The sequence below is a fragment of the Astatotilapia calliptera genome, chromosome 15 (assembly GCF_900246225.1).
Source record: "Astatotilapia calliptera chromosome 15, fAstCal1.2, whole genome shotgun sequence".
Taxonomy (NCBI): Eukaryota; Metazoa; Chordata; class Actinopteri; order Cichliformes; family Cichlidae; genus Astatotilapia; species Astatotilapia calliptera.
Window position 1 is genome coordinate 8,701,726 of NC_039316.1, and position 18,148 is coordinate 8,719,873.

Here is an 18,148-nt window from a genome sequence, read left to right on the forward strand (position 1 = left end):
CACATCTTTCTAAGTGCGCTATAGCTAACACTCACACACATTCATACTCCGATGGATGCATCGGAGAGCAATTTTGGGGTTAGTATCTTGCCCAAGGACATTTGGCATGTAGACTAGGGGAAGCCAGGAATCGAACCACCAACCTTCCGATCAGTGGATGACCTGCTCTACCACTTGAGCTACAGCCAAAGAAAGAAAGAAAGAAAGAAAGAAAGAAAGAAAGAAAGAAAGAAAGAAAGAAAGAAAGAAAGAAAGAAAGAAAGAAAGAAAGAAAGAAAGAAAGAAAGAAAGAAAGAAAGAAAGAAAGAAAGAAAGAAAGAAAGAAAGAAAGAAAGAGCGAGCCAACATGTCTTTATGTTTGCTGGGATAACACATCAGCAAGACTCCAGACCTCCAAGCAAAACACTACCTCTTAGTACAAATTCTCATAGACTACAAATGGCCAATATAGAATGTTGTTTGTTTGTTTGTATTATCTTAATTAGTACATTTATGTTGTGAAGTCAAGCATTATTTCTACTTTATATCCAATAATTTCACATGTGTTAAAGAGATTTTGGTCAGTATATTTCACTCATGCAACATAATCCAAAAAGAAAGAAAATCCCTTTATTTATAAAGTGATTGCTGCTTGGTTTACTTTTGTAAATACTGTATTTGCATAGTTTCAACTGAGCCACTATTTCTTATTTTCTATCTTGTCAGAGTCAGTGTTGTTCTGAATTTATGAGATTCAGAAGAGGAACACTGAAACAGTTTTAATGCCAAAAACACCTCACATATCACTGTATTCCTCTTACTGTCATGGTAAAAAAGAAAGCAAAACCTCTGTCAGTACTAAGGTTCTTTGTGTTAGGACCTAAAAAAATCATTTCATCCTTACAAGATCTTAAATGCATTGAAATACAACCTCAGATGTAGAACACCACATGTAGAAGCAGTGTGTGAAAGTACACTAAGTCCACCTCCGTAACTTGTAGAACCACATTTAGCAACAATAACTTGATGTAAATGTTTTCTGTAAAACTTTATCTATGTGAAGGTCCTCAGTCATCCAGGTCATGGTAATCCAAGGGGCTGGGAAAGAAAAGCGAGTGGACTCCTCTAAGTTTCACCTGTCATCCGTGAAGCTTCTTCATTTCTAAGATCAAATGGTGGAGAGTCCCATGTTTAAGCCCTGATAAACGTTATCAGTATCTCACATCCCTGTGGAGGAATTTTGTAATATTGTTTGCAGCCAATCATTTATGAACAGCTCTCTTTCAGCATTTCAGTCAGTTAAGGTCTGGTCTTTGACCGAGCCATTGCAACTTCTTGATTCGTTTCTTTTTTCAACCATTCTGTTGCAGATTTGCTTCTGTGCTTGGGATCATTTTACTGTTCAATGAGTCAATTACAATTTTTCCCTGTCACAAAGGTGGCGGGGCGATCGTGGCTCAAGAGTTGGGAGTTCGCCTTGTAATCGGAAGGTTGCCGGTTCGAGCCCCGGCTCGGACAGTCTCGGTCGTTGTGTCCTTGGGCAAGACACTTCACCCGTTGCCTACTGGTGGTGGTCAGAGGGCCCGGTGGCGCCAGTGTCCGGCAGCCTCGCCTCTGTCAGTGCGCCCCAGGGTAGCTGTGGCTACAATGTAGCTTGCCATCACCAGTGTGTGAATGTGTGCGTGAATGGGTGGATGGATGACTGGATATGTAAAGCGCTTTGGGGTCCTTAGGGACTAGTAAAAAGCGCTATATAAATACAGGCCATTTACCATACCAGGCCATTCACATGTGACTCTAGAATACTTTGGTATACAGAGGAATGACTGCAACTTCCTGTTGCTGCAAAACAAGCCCAGAGTATTACAATTCCACCACCGTGCTTGAGAGCTAGTACGAGGTGCATGTGCTGATATGCTATGTTTTCACCAAATATGATGCTGTGCATTATAGCAAAAGATATTATAATAGTGAGATATATAATATAATAGTGAGAATAAGGTTTTTCACTATAGAATGATGGACATCAAATTGTTTGGAAGTTTCTTTATAAACTTTTCCGGACTGATAGGCAGCCTTTGCTTTGCTCCTTGGCATTAACACACACCTGAATGCAGCAGACCATCAAACTGCCAAAAGTTCTACTTCTTTATAGGTGCTCATACTCACTGACAATCAATTAATTAAGTGCATTTAATTAGCAGGACCTGTCTGCTACTTCCTCTGTTAATTCCTATGGAAACAGTAAGAGTGCACTTAGTTTTTCACACTCTGCTTCTGCACTTTGGCTTAGTTTTTGTGGACGACACTGTGTAATATGTCATATGTTGATGTTATTTTGTTGTTCAGCTGAAGTTTCGGTCCTAACTAAGAACCAGAGTGATTATGTCCAGATATGTAAAATGGTGTACTTTTTTTTTCTTTTTTACCTTGATCATTTATTAAAATCAAAATCAAACAAAGATGCTTGGTTTCTCTTGATGTAGGAATGTTTTACATTGTAGGTCTGATTCAAACTGACACAAATTCACGCCAGTCTTTATTTTGTTTGTCTTTTAACTTTAAATATTAATGTTAAGCTCCTCTATGGGACTTTGTGCAGTTTTTAAATAGATACCAAAGACACGTTTAATTGTTGTTACAGTATAGAAATGTTCACGGCGAATAGTACGTCTGTATCAGCAAAACTTTTTACTTCATTTTTTAATATAATTTTTACAAAAACATTCAAACCAGTCCAGTTTCTATTAATAAAATCAATTGTTGCCATAAAGCTGGGTGCTTTTAATTTTTTAACTCTGTATTATTAATTGTTAATGACATGAGACTCTTATTAAACTCTTTTTTCAAGGTGTATTCTTCTTGGAGGTGTGTCTTCCTTTCTTTGATAGTCACGACGATTGCTCGTGACTCCATTAGTTTTGTCTGCAGCCAGCGCGGGTATTCTGCAGCCGGCTCACTGATGCTCTATTTTGAAAGATGGTTCACCCGGAAGGTTCACAGAAAAAAAACCAAAACATAATCTCTACAGAAGTTAGCTCATCTAGTATCTAACACTCCTTTCCTAGACATAAACAAAGGTTTCCTGACAAACATTGTAGACTGCAATCACATACTGGTTTTATTTTCCATTAAATTTTTCGATTAAGGTTCTGTAACATTATCTCACTGAATGCTGCTTCACTGTTGTCATAGGACAGAAATATATTTATTTTCACATTTTTTTCTAAAATTAATCAAATATAAATATATGGTCTATAAAAAGCCTTTATAAAAGCCTTAAGCATAACAGTAATATAATCATATAATAATAATATAATCATAATAATCATATAATAAACATAATAATACTATACATTAATCATAATAATGTTAATAGTCACAGTGTTTTTCATGTATCTGTTGGATTTTGTATAGTACTGAAGAGAATTTCTGTGTTTCTTAAGTCAAGATGCAAATCTAAGCAAAGCTGAAAAGGGTTTGTTGTTGTTGTTTTTTGTTGTTGCTGTTGTTTTTTAGTTTTACACAATTCAGTTGCATATTTTAGTCATTTAATTTTTAAGGTATGTGTTAATGGATTTTGTGTCATTTTGATAAAGTTTTGAATTATTTTCCTTTAGATCTTAATTCAGTTCTGGTCTTTAGTGTAGGTAGGTACTTTATTAATGCCAAAAGGGACATTACTGCAGGATAAATGATTTAAAACATGTATGAAAACAATGAAAACATCATTGTACCACAGCACACAGGTCCGGTACCACGGGTCCGGAGTGAAGGCCTTAATGTGACACAGGGCAAACATTTTGTATGCATACACAGTGATTACAAAAATGATATAGCCTCTTTATTACCGATATTATCTGCAGCACATGTAGCACACCATGCATCACAGGCTCTACTTCAGAGGCTAAACTCCAAATTTCAATGTCTAAATCTTAAAAATCACACTTTAAGATGTATGCATGTGCAGCATACTGTCACCTTCACTCGCTCATATCTCACTCGGGAAGAATGGGATTGAGATTGCGAGTTTAGAGCTGTAGTTTTCCCAGATGAGAGAGCCGCTGGTGCGGTGGGAAACAGAGACGGAGTGAGAACTCTCCACGTGACTCTTCTCTCTGCAGGCACGCGGGCTTCTCTCCGCCAGTGCGTTGATTGTTGCGGTTCCTCGTCACCCGAAGAAAGTTGTTCGGCTCGTGGTGAATTTGTGTAGTTCTGTTTTATTTAAAAAATTAAAAAAAATCAACTATGGCAGACTCACAAGAGGACAAGCTGTACAGGGTAGAATACGCCAAAAGTGGCCGCGCGTCGTGCAAAAAATGCAAAGAAAACATAGCTAAAGACTCGCTGAGGATGGCTATCATGGTGCAGGTAAGGTGGCGACGTGTGGAGGCAAAGCCGCTCCGTTAACTGGCTTGCTATCTGGGTGCTGCTATCTGAGTAAAGCATGCGGGCTGTTGTACGGGTGTAGTGGATGGGTAGGAGCAGACTGGAGAGTAGGAAAATACAGCTTATGGTGTGGTTTCAGTTGCGCCGAATCAGGCCCTCGTTAGCATTTAAATGGCTGACATTGTCTGTGCACTCCTGTCCATCACAAAGAGCCGCGGAGCCTTTTTGTCTCTGTCTGGCTATTATGCATCTTGCATTTCATGAGCTAATTTAATTTATGCTTGAAGGCTGCAGATATTCAGAGTTTGTCTACCCCAGAAGACAAATAATAGGGGAAAAAAAATCACAGCACACAGAAGCAGAAATACCACTGCGTGGTAACTGCTGCTGCCCCACAGAGAGGTAATCACTTAAAGAGTCGGAGAGCTGCTTATGTGGCTGCCTGTTTACTCATGGTTGATGGGAACAGCTCAGGATTCTCAGGTCACTCAACTTTTCTCTCTAAAGACCTGCCACATTCAGTCTGTGTAATTCATACAAATCCTCAAAGTGTAAAGTACTTTTTGTGCACTTCATGCACCTTTTTTATGAATGTAGGGGTCACACAGGGCTCTATTCTTGAGCCACTTTAGTTTACACATTGTATAAAGTATGCCTTAGTAAAATAAGAAAAATATGTTTTTGAATCTTTGTATATAAACCTTAAAAAATGTGTTATGTCCTAAATATACAATATTTATTCAATTTTCATAGCTATACATGCTAGAAAACGGCATGTTTACATCTTATTTTTTTATACTGATGTCCACAAAAATGTCTCAAAGCCATGGGCTGTTTGTCAAAATTTTGCACAACCTGGATTTAACTTAAGAGTAGTTCCAAAGTATCTTTGTGTCATGTAATAAATGGATTGAATGCCCTACACATAACATTGCATTGGTAAAGAAAAGAGATGATTAAATAAGTCTGGCAGGAAAATATTACCCTTCTGAGGCATCATATAACCATCGAGCTGGAAGAAGCAATTAGAGACGCTTTACACTGTAAAGTTAAACATCTGTGTTTTTTGTTCTCCAGTCTCCCATGTTTGATGGGAAGGTCCCCCACTGGCACCACTTTTCCTGCTTCTGGCAGCGAGCATCAGCTCAGTCCACCGCTGATATCGCTGGGTTTTCTGATCTCCGCTGGGATGACCAACAGAAGGTGAAAAAGGCCATAGAAAGCGGTGGCGCCGCAGGAGGTCAGTACTTCAGTTTTATTAGGCTGTGACCCCTCGTGGAAATGGTTGGACGACTTAATTAATGTTATCTTAAGCTTCTTTTAGTTATAATAGGCAATCGGAGGAGTAACAGTGTTACTAAGCAGCGGTTAAACATTGCTATATCAAAGAATCAATCAGTGCAACAGCAAAGACAAATCATAAAGTAATTTCACTCTTTAGTGTAAATGCCCTTATCATGAGAGGAGAACATAATTACCTGCTCAGTCACAAGGATTTATAGCAGTTGTTGACTTTGGAAAGAAAATCAAAGACTGTATTATATATTTTAAATGGTTTCCTGATGACTAGACTATAGGTGAAGCTTTGGTAGGCTTATTTAGAGCTGAACACTGAGTCTGTCAGTCATTTGAATGAAAACAGACAGCTATTTCAATTGTAGTTGGTCTGACATAACTCAGATTTAACCTATACATATATCTATACATCTGTAGACTCATCATGATATGTTTTATTACTGATAACTGAACCAGCTATAAAAAGATATACATGTTCAATTTTTGATCTTGTAGGGAAAGGTGACCAGAAGGGTGGCGCTAAAGGCGAGAAGACGCTGAATGACTTTGCTGTGGAATACGCCAAGTCAAACCGCAGCACATGCAAAGGCTGTGAGCAGAAAATAGAAAAGGTTTGGGACTGCTTTTATTGTCTGAAAACTGTTGTTTAAATTTAATTATTTAATCATCTGGTGGGTTAACTTTGTCATTTTCCCATAAATATTTGATCCATTTGAACCTCCAGGATCAGATTCGTGTGTCCAAGAAAACTGTGGACCCCGAGAAGCCACAGCTGGGTCTTATTGACCGCTGGTACCACACGGCGTGTTTCGTGAGCCGCAGGGAGGAGCTGGTTTTCAAGCCCGAGTATAGCGCCGCTCAGCTGAAGGGATTCAATGCACTGCGGGCAGAGGACAAAGAAGAGCTCAAGAAGAGGCTCCCTGCTGTCAAATCTGAGGGGTGAGCCAAAATCATTTATTCGGTTTGAAGCCTGGGATTAAAGTTATGATCAGCTCTAGCGTTGATCCCTGCTGTTGGTCTCATTTAAAGCCTCTCTGTCCACCACTGTCCTGCAGCACATAAAAATAGCTTTAAATGTGTCCCTGAAAGCCGTCATGGTGTAGGCATAAAGGAAAGGGTTGACAGCAGAGTTTGCGTGTGACAAGATGATGGCTGTGAGCAGAAGCTCAAGAGGTACATAGCAGCGTGGACACAGAAGCAGGAAGCAGTTGATTATGTGAAGTGGGATCCAGCAGACCGTAAAGAGGAAAAGAACCAGAAAGAGAGAAGTAGCTGTCTTCATCTCTCGCCGCATGCTGGCCGCGGTCCTGATTTGTCCGTCACCTCTGCCGCTTTGCTCAGATGTGATGCGCCGCACTTGCTGCTTAACTGTGACAAAGATTTGGGCGTAGATGAGGAACATGATCACCAGAGGAGTGAGCACGCAAGCAAAGAAATTGAAATAGACCATGTAGGTCATGTCCACCACAAGGACGAAGAAACAGTAGCCCGTGTCAGGCGGCGTCTTGTGCCAGCCCATCAGAGGCACAAGTCCGATGAGAAACGCCAGAATCCATGTGGCGAGGATCACCAGCACAGCGTTGCGAGGCGTCATCAGGACCTGGTATCGGAAAGGCATGAAGATGGCGATGTAGCGCTCCACAGCCACTGCCAGCAAGCTGAAGATGGAGCTCTGGGTGAACATGATTAAAACGCTGAGCATGAGAAGACACAGGTAGAGATTGTGGTGCGGCATGCCAATGTCGGTCAGGATGGCACAGGGAATGGCGATTGCGCCCACACAAATGTCAGCAACTGCGAGCGAGACCAGGAAGTAGTTGGTGACGGTGCGCAATTTGCGGTTGAGGCCCACAGCGACACAGACCAGTAGATTTCCTGTAGTGGAGAAAAAGGCGATGACGAGCTCAGCCGCCATGTACGTCACGTTGGGGGAAATCACCAAGTCTTCAGGTGGAGGCGACGCTGAATAGGAGGCATTAGAAATGGAAGCAGATGAAAAGTTCTGGAAAGCTTTTAGAAAAGGGGGCAACAGATGGGAGGAGTTGCTTGTTGTTTTTTGGAAAGTGTAGAGTTGGAACAATGCTGTGGTGGCCTCCATGTTTGTCCTAAAAAGAGAAATAAGGTGCAAAACAAACTTGGAGTGGTAATAAAATGCATTAAAGAAGGAAAATTACTCACCCGTCTGCAGCAGCTCGCATCTGTTTACGATGATTTTAGCAGAGAATCTAAAAGCTTCTTCAGTATTATTCTTTCACTGGCCGTCTTCACTCAGAAAAAAAGCAAACAGACTTCTGCTGAAACGCATTACCACATTGATTTATGTGCAGCCCCACCCCCATCCTCCTCCTCCCCATAGATTCAGCTGTTGTCTGATGAGTGAGGTTTGTCTGAGACTTGGATGGTCATTAACTGAAACACGTGTGCATGTCTGGTCTCCCAGGATGCTAAAAGCATTTTCCTCGTCAGAGCAGAATGCACGATATCAACACTGACACCTGGGGCTGTGCAGACATGTACCAACTTGCGTTTGTGTGTGTCCATTAACTGATTAGGCCCAATTGGATCTGCTTAATGACTGAAGGTGTCAGAATCAGGCTTGTTGTTCCTCATCTTGACTGCTATCCTGTGATCCTCTGAGGCTCAGTTAGGAAGCTAATTTGGATGTTTTTTCACCTTCCTTTTGTCCTTGTTGAACTAACTGAAAAAAAAAGTTTTAAAGAAATGTTATGTTTGTCCTCACAGAAAGCGGAAAACTGATGATGTTGATGGAGCGTCAAAAAAACAGAAGAGAGAAGAAGACGACGAGAAGAAAAAGCTAGAAGAACAGTTAAAGGTACTTTTTAATGTTACTTCTCACGTGTTAAACTTTGATCTTTTCCGATGTTGCATTAATTTGTTTGTGCGTGTGTCTTGGCTGCACTTCTCTGCAGAATCAAAGCCAGCTTATTTGGGGAATTAAGGACAAGCTGCGAAAATATTGTTCAGCCAATGATATGAAGGAGCTGCTGATTGCAAATGGCCAGGAAGTTCCCTCTGGAGAGACCAATGTAAGAGAAGCTTGTTGTATTTTGTGTCTAACGTAGCATATTGGAAAGGAGATGATTCTATATTTACTGCTCATGAATACAGTTAAAGCTAAAATTTTCTGAGGAGTGCTGCTGTTCTTCTGTTTGATGACGAATGTTTTTGGACTTGCAGGTAGTTGACAGCCTGGCCGATGGTATGGCTTTTGGTGCTCTCGAGGCCTGTAAGGAGTGCCAGGGCCAGCTGGTGTTTAAGGGTGACGCCTATTACTGCACAGGAAACATTTCTGCCTGGACAAAGTGTGTGTTCAAAACCACAACACCCTTACGCAAAGACTGGGTCATTCCCAAGGTTGGTCACCTCATCTCACTCTAACTATATGTAGACGTCTTTTCCACAGTTGCAGAACAAGTTTGTCTTTGTTACCTTTTAACAACTAGTCCACATTCCTGTTAGCACAGCACAAGCTGGAGCAATTACTATGGCTGGATAGCTGCCCTGGACAAAATCTGTGGGCTGCATGTGTCAGTCTGTATTATATTTCTTGCAGTAGCCCCTCCCGTAGTCACTGAATCATCCTAAGTTTTCTGTGGTGGTACTGTCTTAGTTTTTTGACACCAACAACAGTCTTTCCTGGTGGAGCGTGTGAAACTTTCTAGAATACGTACTGTCACCAATGGGAAAATGAAAAGTAAATAAATGAGGTGGCCTTAGCCAATGAGCAGGACTGAGGAAGAAAAATTAAACTGCTATATAAAACTAATTTGTAGTTACCTGTTTGCTCTGTGTCTCTGAAATATTCTCTCTTTCCATTTTAGGAATTCCACGAAGTTTCTTTTCTGAAAAAATTCAAATTCAAGCGGCAGGACAGGGTTTACCCTAAAGAGGCTCCCACAAAAACCCTGACAGCGGCCAAATCAGAACCACTACCGAGTGCATCCAGCGCTCCGACCGAGCCACTGCCACAGGGAGCACCTTCAGGTGAGAAAAACTTAAAAGACTGTGTAAAACATTAAAAATCTTCCTTCCTCTTGGTACCACGGACAAAATGCAATGAAAAAATTCTTAACATTTTTCTTGTTATTAACAAAATGTTTTATTCTGTGTGTTTTGTCCCTTAGACAAGCCTCTTACTGGCATGAAGCTGCTGACTGTGGGCAAGCTGACTAAGAACAAGGATGATCTGAAAGCTGCTGTGGAAGAGCTCGGTGGAAAGATTACCGGCACAGTCAACAAGGCCTCATTGTGTATAAGCACCAAGAGTGAGTAATGATTTGTTAAAGAGAGAATTATCACAAGTACTCTCAGTAAGAAAAGGAATGATATAACATCAAACTTTGCCATGTATTGACAGAGGAGGTGGAGAAGATGAGTAAGAAGATGGAGGAAGTAAGGGACGCTGGCGTGCGTGTGGTCTCTGAGGATTTCCTCACTGACATCAAGTCATCGGGCAAAGCCCTCCAGGAGCTGGTCTCCCTGCACGCCATCTCCCCCTGGGGGGCAGAGGTTAAAGTCGAAGCTCAGGCTCCATCTGTGGCCTCCAAGTCTGGAACACAGGCTACTAAGAGCACAGGGAGGGTGAAAGAGGAGGAAGGTAAAGGGCACTTAATGTGGAAATACTGAATGAATGCATTAGAACAATTGCGGCGGTATACAATGTGACATTTAGTGCATACATTAAACAGTTGTGGCATTACAGGTGGTAGCAAATCCAAGAAGATGAAACTCACAGTCAAAGGTGGAGCTGCTGTGGATCCAGACTCAGGTAGTCATTAGTACCATGGACTGAAAATGCTTCATTTCTCTTTTTTTTTCCCCCCCACAATTTTAATTAATTATTATTTTTTTCCCAGGTCTGGAGAACAGTGCCCATGTCTTGGAGCAGAATGGGAAGATGTACAGTGCTACACTCGGTCTTGTGGATATTGTCAGAGGAACTAACTCTTACTATAAACTGCAGCTGCTTGAGGATGATGTACAGAAACGGTAATCGGACCTCTTTGTGTTGGCTGCAGTTAGGCTTTGCCTATTGTTTACCATTTCCCCCCATTCGTGGAAATGTTATCTATCCAGACACTAACTCATGTATCTCTTCCCTCTGTGACATGCGTGTAGGTACTGGGTGTTCAGGTCATGGGGCAGAGTGGGTACAACTATCGGAGGAAACAAGTTGGACAAATTCCATGACAAGAACTCTGCTCTGGATAATTTCCTGGGTGTGTACAAGGAGAAGACGGGCAATGACTGGGGCTCGTCCAACTTCACCAAATATCCCAATAAGTTCTACCCGCTGGAGATTGACTACGGACAGGTACACATACACAGTAATAAGTCAACATCTCGTCTGACATGTTGTGGATTTTTAATTTCTTAGTGACCCCTTGTGTTTCTGTGCAGGATGAGGAGGCAGTGAAGAGGCTGACAGCCACGGCTGGCACCAAGTCAAAGCTGGCCAAACCTGTCCAGGAGCTAATCAAGATGATCTTTGATGTAGAAAGCATGAAGAAGGCCATGGTCGAGTTTGAGGTAAGACTTGCCTACCACACACTGAAATCAGGATCTTCCAGTTCTTTGGGTTATTTTTACCATTTCGCCCGATGTGGTATTTACTTCACATTTTCGCAAGTTCATTCATTCAAGTCAGATGGATAAAACATATGCAGTATACAGTAATATTTTGACTTAGAAGTACAACTTTAAGAAGTACCGTAAATGTCGGGCTATAAGCCGCTACTTTTTGCACAAGCTTTGAACCCTGCGGCTTTTAGTCAGGTGCGGCTTTTCTATGGATTGTCCATGATTTTTGTCATATCGTAAGACGATTTGTTTTGTTTGTTCCGCTGTTGTACGGCACTACGTTGCCTGGCGGAAGGATCGGGGTTCAAGAGTGGTATGTTGGTCACATGTCCATCCGCCAGGCAACATAGTGCCGTACAAGTAGCGCGAAAAACAAACTTCAAAGTAGCGCTATGCGTTCAGCGGGAGTCGTGGATGACGAGCGGCGATAAACTTGCGAAAAGCAAGTTGTGCTCAACTCTACCGGTGGATTCTGACAGCGTGGAAAAGTGTGCAAACATCCACGATCACCAACGGATTTCGAAGGGCTGGACTGCTGCATGATGAAGAGGAGGACACCGCCACGGCCCTTCAGAGGGTGTTCGACTCTGACACTGACAATGACAATGAGGATTATCTTTGGTTTTGAAAGTGACAACGAAGGAAAGAAGCTGAGAGTGGATGACGAAGCCATCCTGATCCTGTTCGTTTCCGACACTGGAGAAGAGGACTTTAGTGGTTTTAGTGCGCAGGAAGATGGTGGTGAATGACTGACTTTTCTTCTTGTTAAAGCCGTGTCACTGCACCTGAGCCTAAAAGGTAGTCTGAATCTATTTTTCTGGTGTGCTGTAGGTTATTGTTATGTACTACATTTGTTACTCATTTATGAAGCACAGCACATGTGCAAATATGTACCCATAACTTGATTTTCAAAATATTAATAAAAGGGGTGTGTCTCCAAACAGCCATCTCTTTCCTGACAATTCGCTTTGTGCATATTCTCTTACATATGATAAGTCAATATTGAAACACCTGCGGCTTTTGGTCAGGTGCGGCTAATATAAAAAACCCAAAAAATCGTGTCTGATGCTGTAGATTGACGTCTGGATAAATGTAAATGTGCTTTAGTTTTTGACATTTTAGGCTGTTGTCACAGACATGAAAATAATTTACTGATGTTTAAGAGATTAAACAATTTAAGGAAAATACTCGTCTTCATTCACAAAGAACATTTTAAGTGCTTTTTATTTTAGCAGCAGATTAGATAACTCTTCTAATACAATAAGTTAATTTATAATGATGTAAAGTGCTCTGTGAGCATTACTACTTATTATTACCCCTCAGCTGTAAAAGGCTGACCCTGCTGGGCGTTGGGCAGCTGGCTTTGAAACGCAAGGTTGCGAATGTCATAACTTGAGAACAAGGCAACAGAGGATTTTGAAAATGATACCATACTGGAACTACTAGAATGCTGAGGGGTAGCACTGGCATCCACCAGTATTTTTGCACTTGACAGGCTGATTTATTCTTCTTCTGTCTGCAGATTGACCTCCAGAAGATGCCACTCGGTAAGCTGAGCAAGAGGCAAATCCAGAGTGCCTATGCGCTCCTCACTGAAGTACAGCAGGTCAGTGACAGTCAACAGCTCCTCTGAGAGTTGCATCGGTATTTATGTTGGATTCCTCTTTATATACCGTATTTTCACGACCATAAGACGCACTGTACTAAAAGGCGCAGTCTCAGTTATGTGTGCCATTACTGTATTTAACACACACATAAGGCGCACTGGATCATAGGGCGCATACAAGTACCGTATGCGTATTTAAAAATAAAGCGGGAGCAAACCTGAGTTCGGTACCTTACTCACATTTTTATTACCAGTAATCGTCATCATCAACAACACACAAGCATACAAGTGTGCGTATTTAAAAATAAAGCAGGAGCAAAACGAAGTTTGGTACTCACATTTTTATCATCAAACCCATCGAAGTCCTCATCCTCTGTGTCTGAATTGAACAGCTGCGCTAAATCTCCATCAAACATGCCAGGTTCACTTTCTTCACTGTCAGAGTCACTTTCCGTGCCGTGCGGCTCCTCGGAAACGATGCCGGCTTTTGCGAAAGCTCGAACAACAGTGCCAGCAGACATGTTAGCCCAAGCATCTACAATCCATTCGCAAATTGTGGCGTAACTCGCCCGGCGCTGCCTTCTATTCTTAGTGAAACTGTGGTCTCCATCGGTCATCCATCGCTCCCAGGCCGCTCGCAGCCTTACTTTGAACGGGCGGTTCACACCGATGTCCAGCAGTTGGAGTTCCTTTGTCAGGCCTCCCGGAATGACAGCAAGCTCACAGTTCATTTGTTTCACTAGTTTTTTCACATCGGCTGTGAGATGGGCACGCATAGAGTCACAGATTAAGAGCGATGGTGATGCGTGGAAAAAACCACCTGGTCTCCTTACATACATCTCCCTCAGCCACTCTTTCATCATTTCCTCATCCATCCAGCCCTTTTCATTTGCCTTAATGATGATTCCTGCTGGAAACTTCTCTTTAGGCAAAGTCTTTCTCTTAAAAATCACCATAGGCGGCAGTTTCTGTCCATTAGCATGGCAGCCAAGCACAACAGTAAAAGAAGACTTTTCGTGCCCCGTTGTGCATATCGCTACCGTGCTGGTCCCCTGCTTCTCCACAGTGTGACTCACCGGGATGTCAAAAGTGAGCGGGACCTCGTCCATGTTTGTGATGTGGCTGGGCTGGATGTTTTTGTCGCCGATGTGTTTGCTGCAGTAGGAGCGGAAGATGGCCAGCTTTTCCTTATAATCCGCTGGAAGTTGCTGCGCTACCGTAGTCCTGGTCCGGATGGAAAAATGGCACAGTTTCACAAAAAGTGAAAGTGAAACTGCTTTTAGCCGAATGGTGACCGTCGAAATGCTTCTCCCGCTCGTTCTTTGCTCGATGATCCACCGCTCGAGTCTTTCCTCCAACTCGGGCCACCTCGCCTTATGTCCGCGGAAACTCAGCTGCGTTTTCTTGACCTGCCGGAGCTTGTTTTCTAGCTTCCTCCATTTGCGAACCATCGATTCGTTAATCTTAAATTCTCTCGCCGCTGCTCGATTTCCATGTTCCTCCGCGTAGCTGATGGCCTTCAGTTTAAACTGTGCTTCATAAGCGTGTCTCTTTGCCATTTTCAGGGTTGCGCCCACACTTCACCCTTTAGCGTTCTCATGGTGTTCTCTACTACGTCCTCCTTACAACACACAGGGCGCACTGCGCTATAGGGCGCGCCGTACTTTTTGAAGAAAATCTAAGACTTTTAAGTGCGCCTTATGGTCGTGAAAATACGGTAACTCTGTAATGCTTTGAAATCCATTTTAATACTATTGTTTGGAATGAATTTTGGACATAACAACTAGTCCTTCTGTACCAGTGGTTGGATGAGATCTGTGCAGCTCCTGATCATGCAACGTTTACATTTTTAACTTACTTTTGTTAAAGGCTGTGTCAGAGTGTGTGTCTGAGGCGCAGATACTGGATCTCTCCAATCGCTTTTATACCCTAATACCTCATGACTTTGGCATGAAGAAGCCTCCACTGCTCAACAACCTGGACTACATTCAAGTAAGGACTCATAAACTGCCCAATCTAGAGTTTGACCTTTCTTTGTCATGTCACCACTAAGCCTAATGCAGAGTTTAAAAAGGTTGATCTGTAAATGCATCACTGTTTTAGGCTAAAGTTCAGATGTTGGACAACCTGTTGGATATTGAAGTGGCTTACAGCTTACTGAGAGGAGGAGCCCAGGACAATGAGAAAGACCCCATCGACATAAACTATGAGAAACTCAAGACAAAGATTGAGGTAAGGAGCACAGCTCTTTAGAGAGTAAAGTTTTGTTCTTAATCATCAACGGTGGGCAAGATTTCATTTTTGCCCTGATGATCGATTTAAGTTTTGAAATGTAAAAACAAAAAAATGCATGTGACACATCTGTTGCTTTACAGGTTGTTGACAAGACCACAAGTGAAGCTGAGATCATCGTGCAATACGTTAAGAACACCCACGCTGCTACGCACAACACGTACACACTGGAAGTACAAGAGGCAAGTCTTTTTTTTTTCTTTTTTTGAATTTATTGATTGATTAACTTGGTAAAAATGGGTTTAAGCAGGACAACCGCTTCATTTTAATGGCTTTAATAGATTTGGAATCTTAGTTTGTCTTCTGATTGTGTTTCTGTATTTTAGATATTTAAAATTGTCAGAGAGGGAGAGCACCAGCGATACCGTCCATTCGAGGAGCTGCACAATCGCCAGCTATTGTGGCACGGCTCTCGAACCACCAACTACGCCGGTATTCTGTCTCAGGGTCTCCGCATCGCCCCTCCAGAAGCCCCAGTGGTGAGTGTTGTTTTGAAACCAGGTTGATGATAAGATGTGAAGAATTAAAAACCTCTCCTTCTAATAAATACCCCAACTTTACCCATAGTTTCTAGTGTTTAGTCCTGCATAACATTACAGTCCTGCTTAATTTTCTCCAGACTGGTTACATGTTTGGCAAAGGTGTGTACTTTGCTGACATGGTGTCCAAGAGTGCGAACTACTGCCATACCTCCCAGTCAGATCCTGTGGGCCTCATTCTGCTCGGCGAGGTTGCTCTAGGAAACATGTAAGTGACGGTCTGAATGCAAAAATATATATATTTCATCCTTTGAAATGTTGGCCTGACTGTGTAAATAAATGCAACCTCCTTTTTAACTAATGCAGGCATGAACTGAAGAAGGCTTCTCATATTACAAAATTACCTAAGGGCAAGCACAGTGTTAAAGGTGAGAGACATAATGGGTTGCAGCATTTTAATTGGTATTATTTTTCTAAGTGTTTGGTTCACATGGCAAACATTGTGCTTAAAGCTTTGTATTTCTGTTTAGTCTGTGTCCCTAACTGTAATTTAGATCCACGCTTTTCAGCGTAGTTCTTAACAACGCGATGAAATTCATCCCAGCAGGAAATATTTACCTTTGTCTCTGTCAGTTTTTAAAACTGCGTGTATGTGCGTGCATTTAATAATATTCACTTTTGGGGTTTTTTTTATTACAGGTTTGGGTAGAACAGCTCCCGATCCAAATGCCACTGTCACTTTAAATGGAGTGCAAGTGCCTCTGGGAAAAGGAGTCCACACTAATATTGATGACACAAGTCTGCTGTACAACGAGTATCCTCTAATATTAGTTTGTTTGGTTATATGTGTAATGATTTTTTTTTTACCTGCTTGTCTGTACATAACCTGTGCAGTTAAAAAGGTGAGTAAAATTTGTTACATTTCTATCTTACAGTCACCGGCCATTTCATTAGGTGTATCTGTTCATTTGTCATTAATACAAAATCTAATGATCCAGTCACATAGCAGCAACTCGGTGCATTTACACATCAAAGATCAAAGAGAGGTTTACAATAGGGAAGGTAAGTTAAGTCACTTTCAACATGCAGTACAAGTAAGGTATAATAAATTAAAGACCAGTGAGTTCACCCATGGAAACAGTTTTATAGCTTTCTGTCTTTTAATACAGGACTACACTTTTCATTGTGTAGCTCACCCAGCTGTCATGCATAAATCGACTCATTTGCACTGCTTATAGCAGTGAAGACATGAAGATGAGACAGTTGAAGGGTTGTGTTTATGTCCTAACAGCAGTCACCACAAAATAAATTGTCAGGGTATTTGTGTTTTCAGCTTAATTTGTATCTGTACCACCTGTTTTCTTTAACCGTGCTCCCTCAGGTACATTGTGTATGATGTAGCACAGGTAAATCTGAAGTATCTTCTGAAGATCAAGTTTAACTACCAGACATCCCTGTGGTGAGAGGGGCTGCGCACGAAGCTTCTTCATAAAGAAAGAAAAAAAAGACCACTGTTGCCTCCAAAATGCTTGGGCTTCATTCTCTGCAACCGAAGATGTTTAAAAAAGGAGTGATACTAAACCGTCCTTCATGTTGGATCCTTGGAAATCTCTTGTCACTTTATTGTGTTTTCACCAGGTTTATTAAGTGGCAGGCTTCCTTAGTAATACATTAGGTACCTAAATACTGGCTTCTTCACATTGCGTACATCAGTACCTGGAGAGGTCTGGTGACAACTTCAGAAAGTGTTGGTAATCTGTCACTGCAGAAAGATCTTATTTTCCTGTAGTTCATAAGGTATAGTCCTGCAAGTTTAGGAGTGTTCAAGAGCCAGTCTGCAAACATACACAAACCAATAATTTGCTGTGAATCCACAGTAAAGTGAAGACTAAGATACTGTAAGCATTTTGACATGTATATACTTGTTTTGTTCGCATCTCTAGCTGTCTTCCTCACTAAAAAGAAAAAAAAATGTGATGAGTGTTTATGCAAGGTGCCCTGTAAAAGATAAAAAAGGCCATACTAAGTGTTTTTTTTTAAATGTCTTTTTCTTGCTTCTCTCAAACCCAAATAAAACATTAGACATGAAGAAGGGTTTCTTTCAGTTTGTTGGAGAAGGCAAAAATCAAGGTCATTTGCTAAGGAGCATTCCTGGGAATGGTATAACCTTGATGAAAAATCATTGTCAAATACTTTCCTCTAGGGATCAATAAAAGTATTCTGATTCTGAAAAAGCAGGCTTTGGCTTCATTTTGGTAGGAGATTTAAGCAGTAGAAACTGTCTTGCCTCATTTCCCATTGGCACTGTAGGGTAACAAAATAAAGAGTTAATATGCAAAAAAAAAACAGCAACAGGATTTTTCTGTATTTAATGGTAACAATTTATGAGCTTACTAAAGTGAAAAAATTGGAAGAAGAAACTTACACTTTCTGTGAGATTAGAAACTCATATTTGCACAAATGATTTATTTATTTTTTTAGTTTTTCATCTGCTTTTTCCTCACAG

The 18,148-nt window shown here is 41.5% G+C and overlaps 2 protein-coding genes across 2 annotated transcripts; one reads left to right on the top strand and one right to left on the bottom strand.

The window, feature by feature from the left end:
* Positions 1-4,060: 4,060 nt before the first annotated feature.
* Positions 4,061-17,876, top strand: parp1 (poly (ADP-ribose) polymerase 1). Its single transcript, XM_026194900.1, has 23 exons — positions 4,061-4,350; positions 5,446-5,608; positions 6,160-6,275; positions 6,389-6,603; positions 8,407-8,497; positions 8,595-8,711; positions 8,863-9,039; positions 9,507-9,669; positions 9,810-9,950; positions 10,043-10,282; positions 10,388-10,453; positions 10,542-10,674; positions 10,804-10,999; positions 11,086-11,214; positions 12,788-12,871; positions 14,741-14,863; positions 14,975-15,103; positions 15,247-15,345; positions 15,490-15,642; positions 15,783-15,910; positions 16,009-16,070; positions 16,342-16,456; positions 17,024-17,876. The coding sequence occupies exons 1-23, from the start codon at positions 4,228-4,230 to the stop codon at positions 17,103-17,105; spliced, it is 3,045 nt and encodes a 1,014-aa protein (XP_026050685.1). The 5' UTR covers positions 4,061-4,227; the 3' UTR covers positions 17,106-17,876.
* Positions 6,616-8,239, bottom strand: adorb1a (adenosine receptor B1a). Its single transcript, XM_026194903.1, has 2 exons — positions 7,843-8,239; positions 6,616-7,769 (listed from the first exon to the last, which is right to left on the bottom strand). Exons 1-2 carry the CDS (start codon positions 7,860-7,862, stop codon positions 6,659-6,661), a joined length of 1,131 nt encoding a protein of 376 aa, XP_026050688.1. The 5' UTR covers positions 7,863-8,239; the 3' UTR covers positions 6,616-6,658.
* Positions 17,877-18,148: the final 272 nt, after the last annotated feature.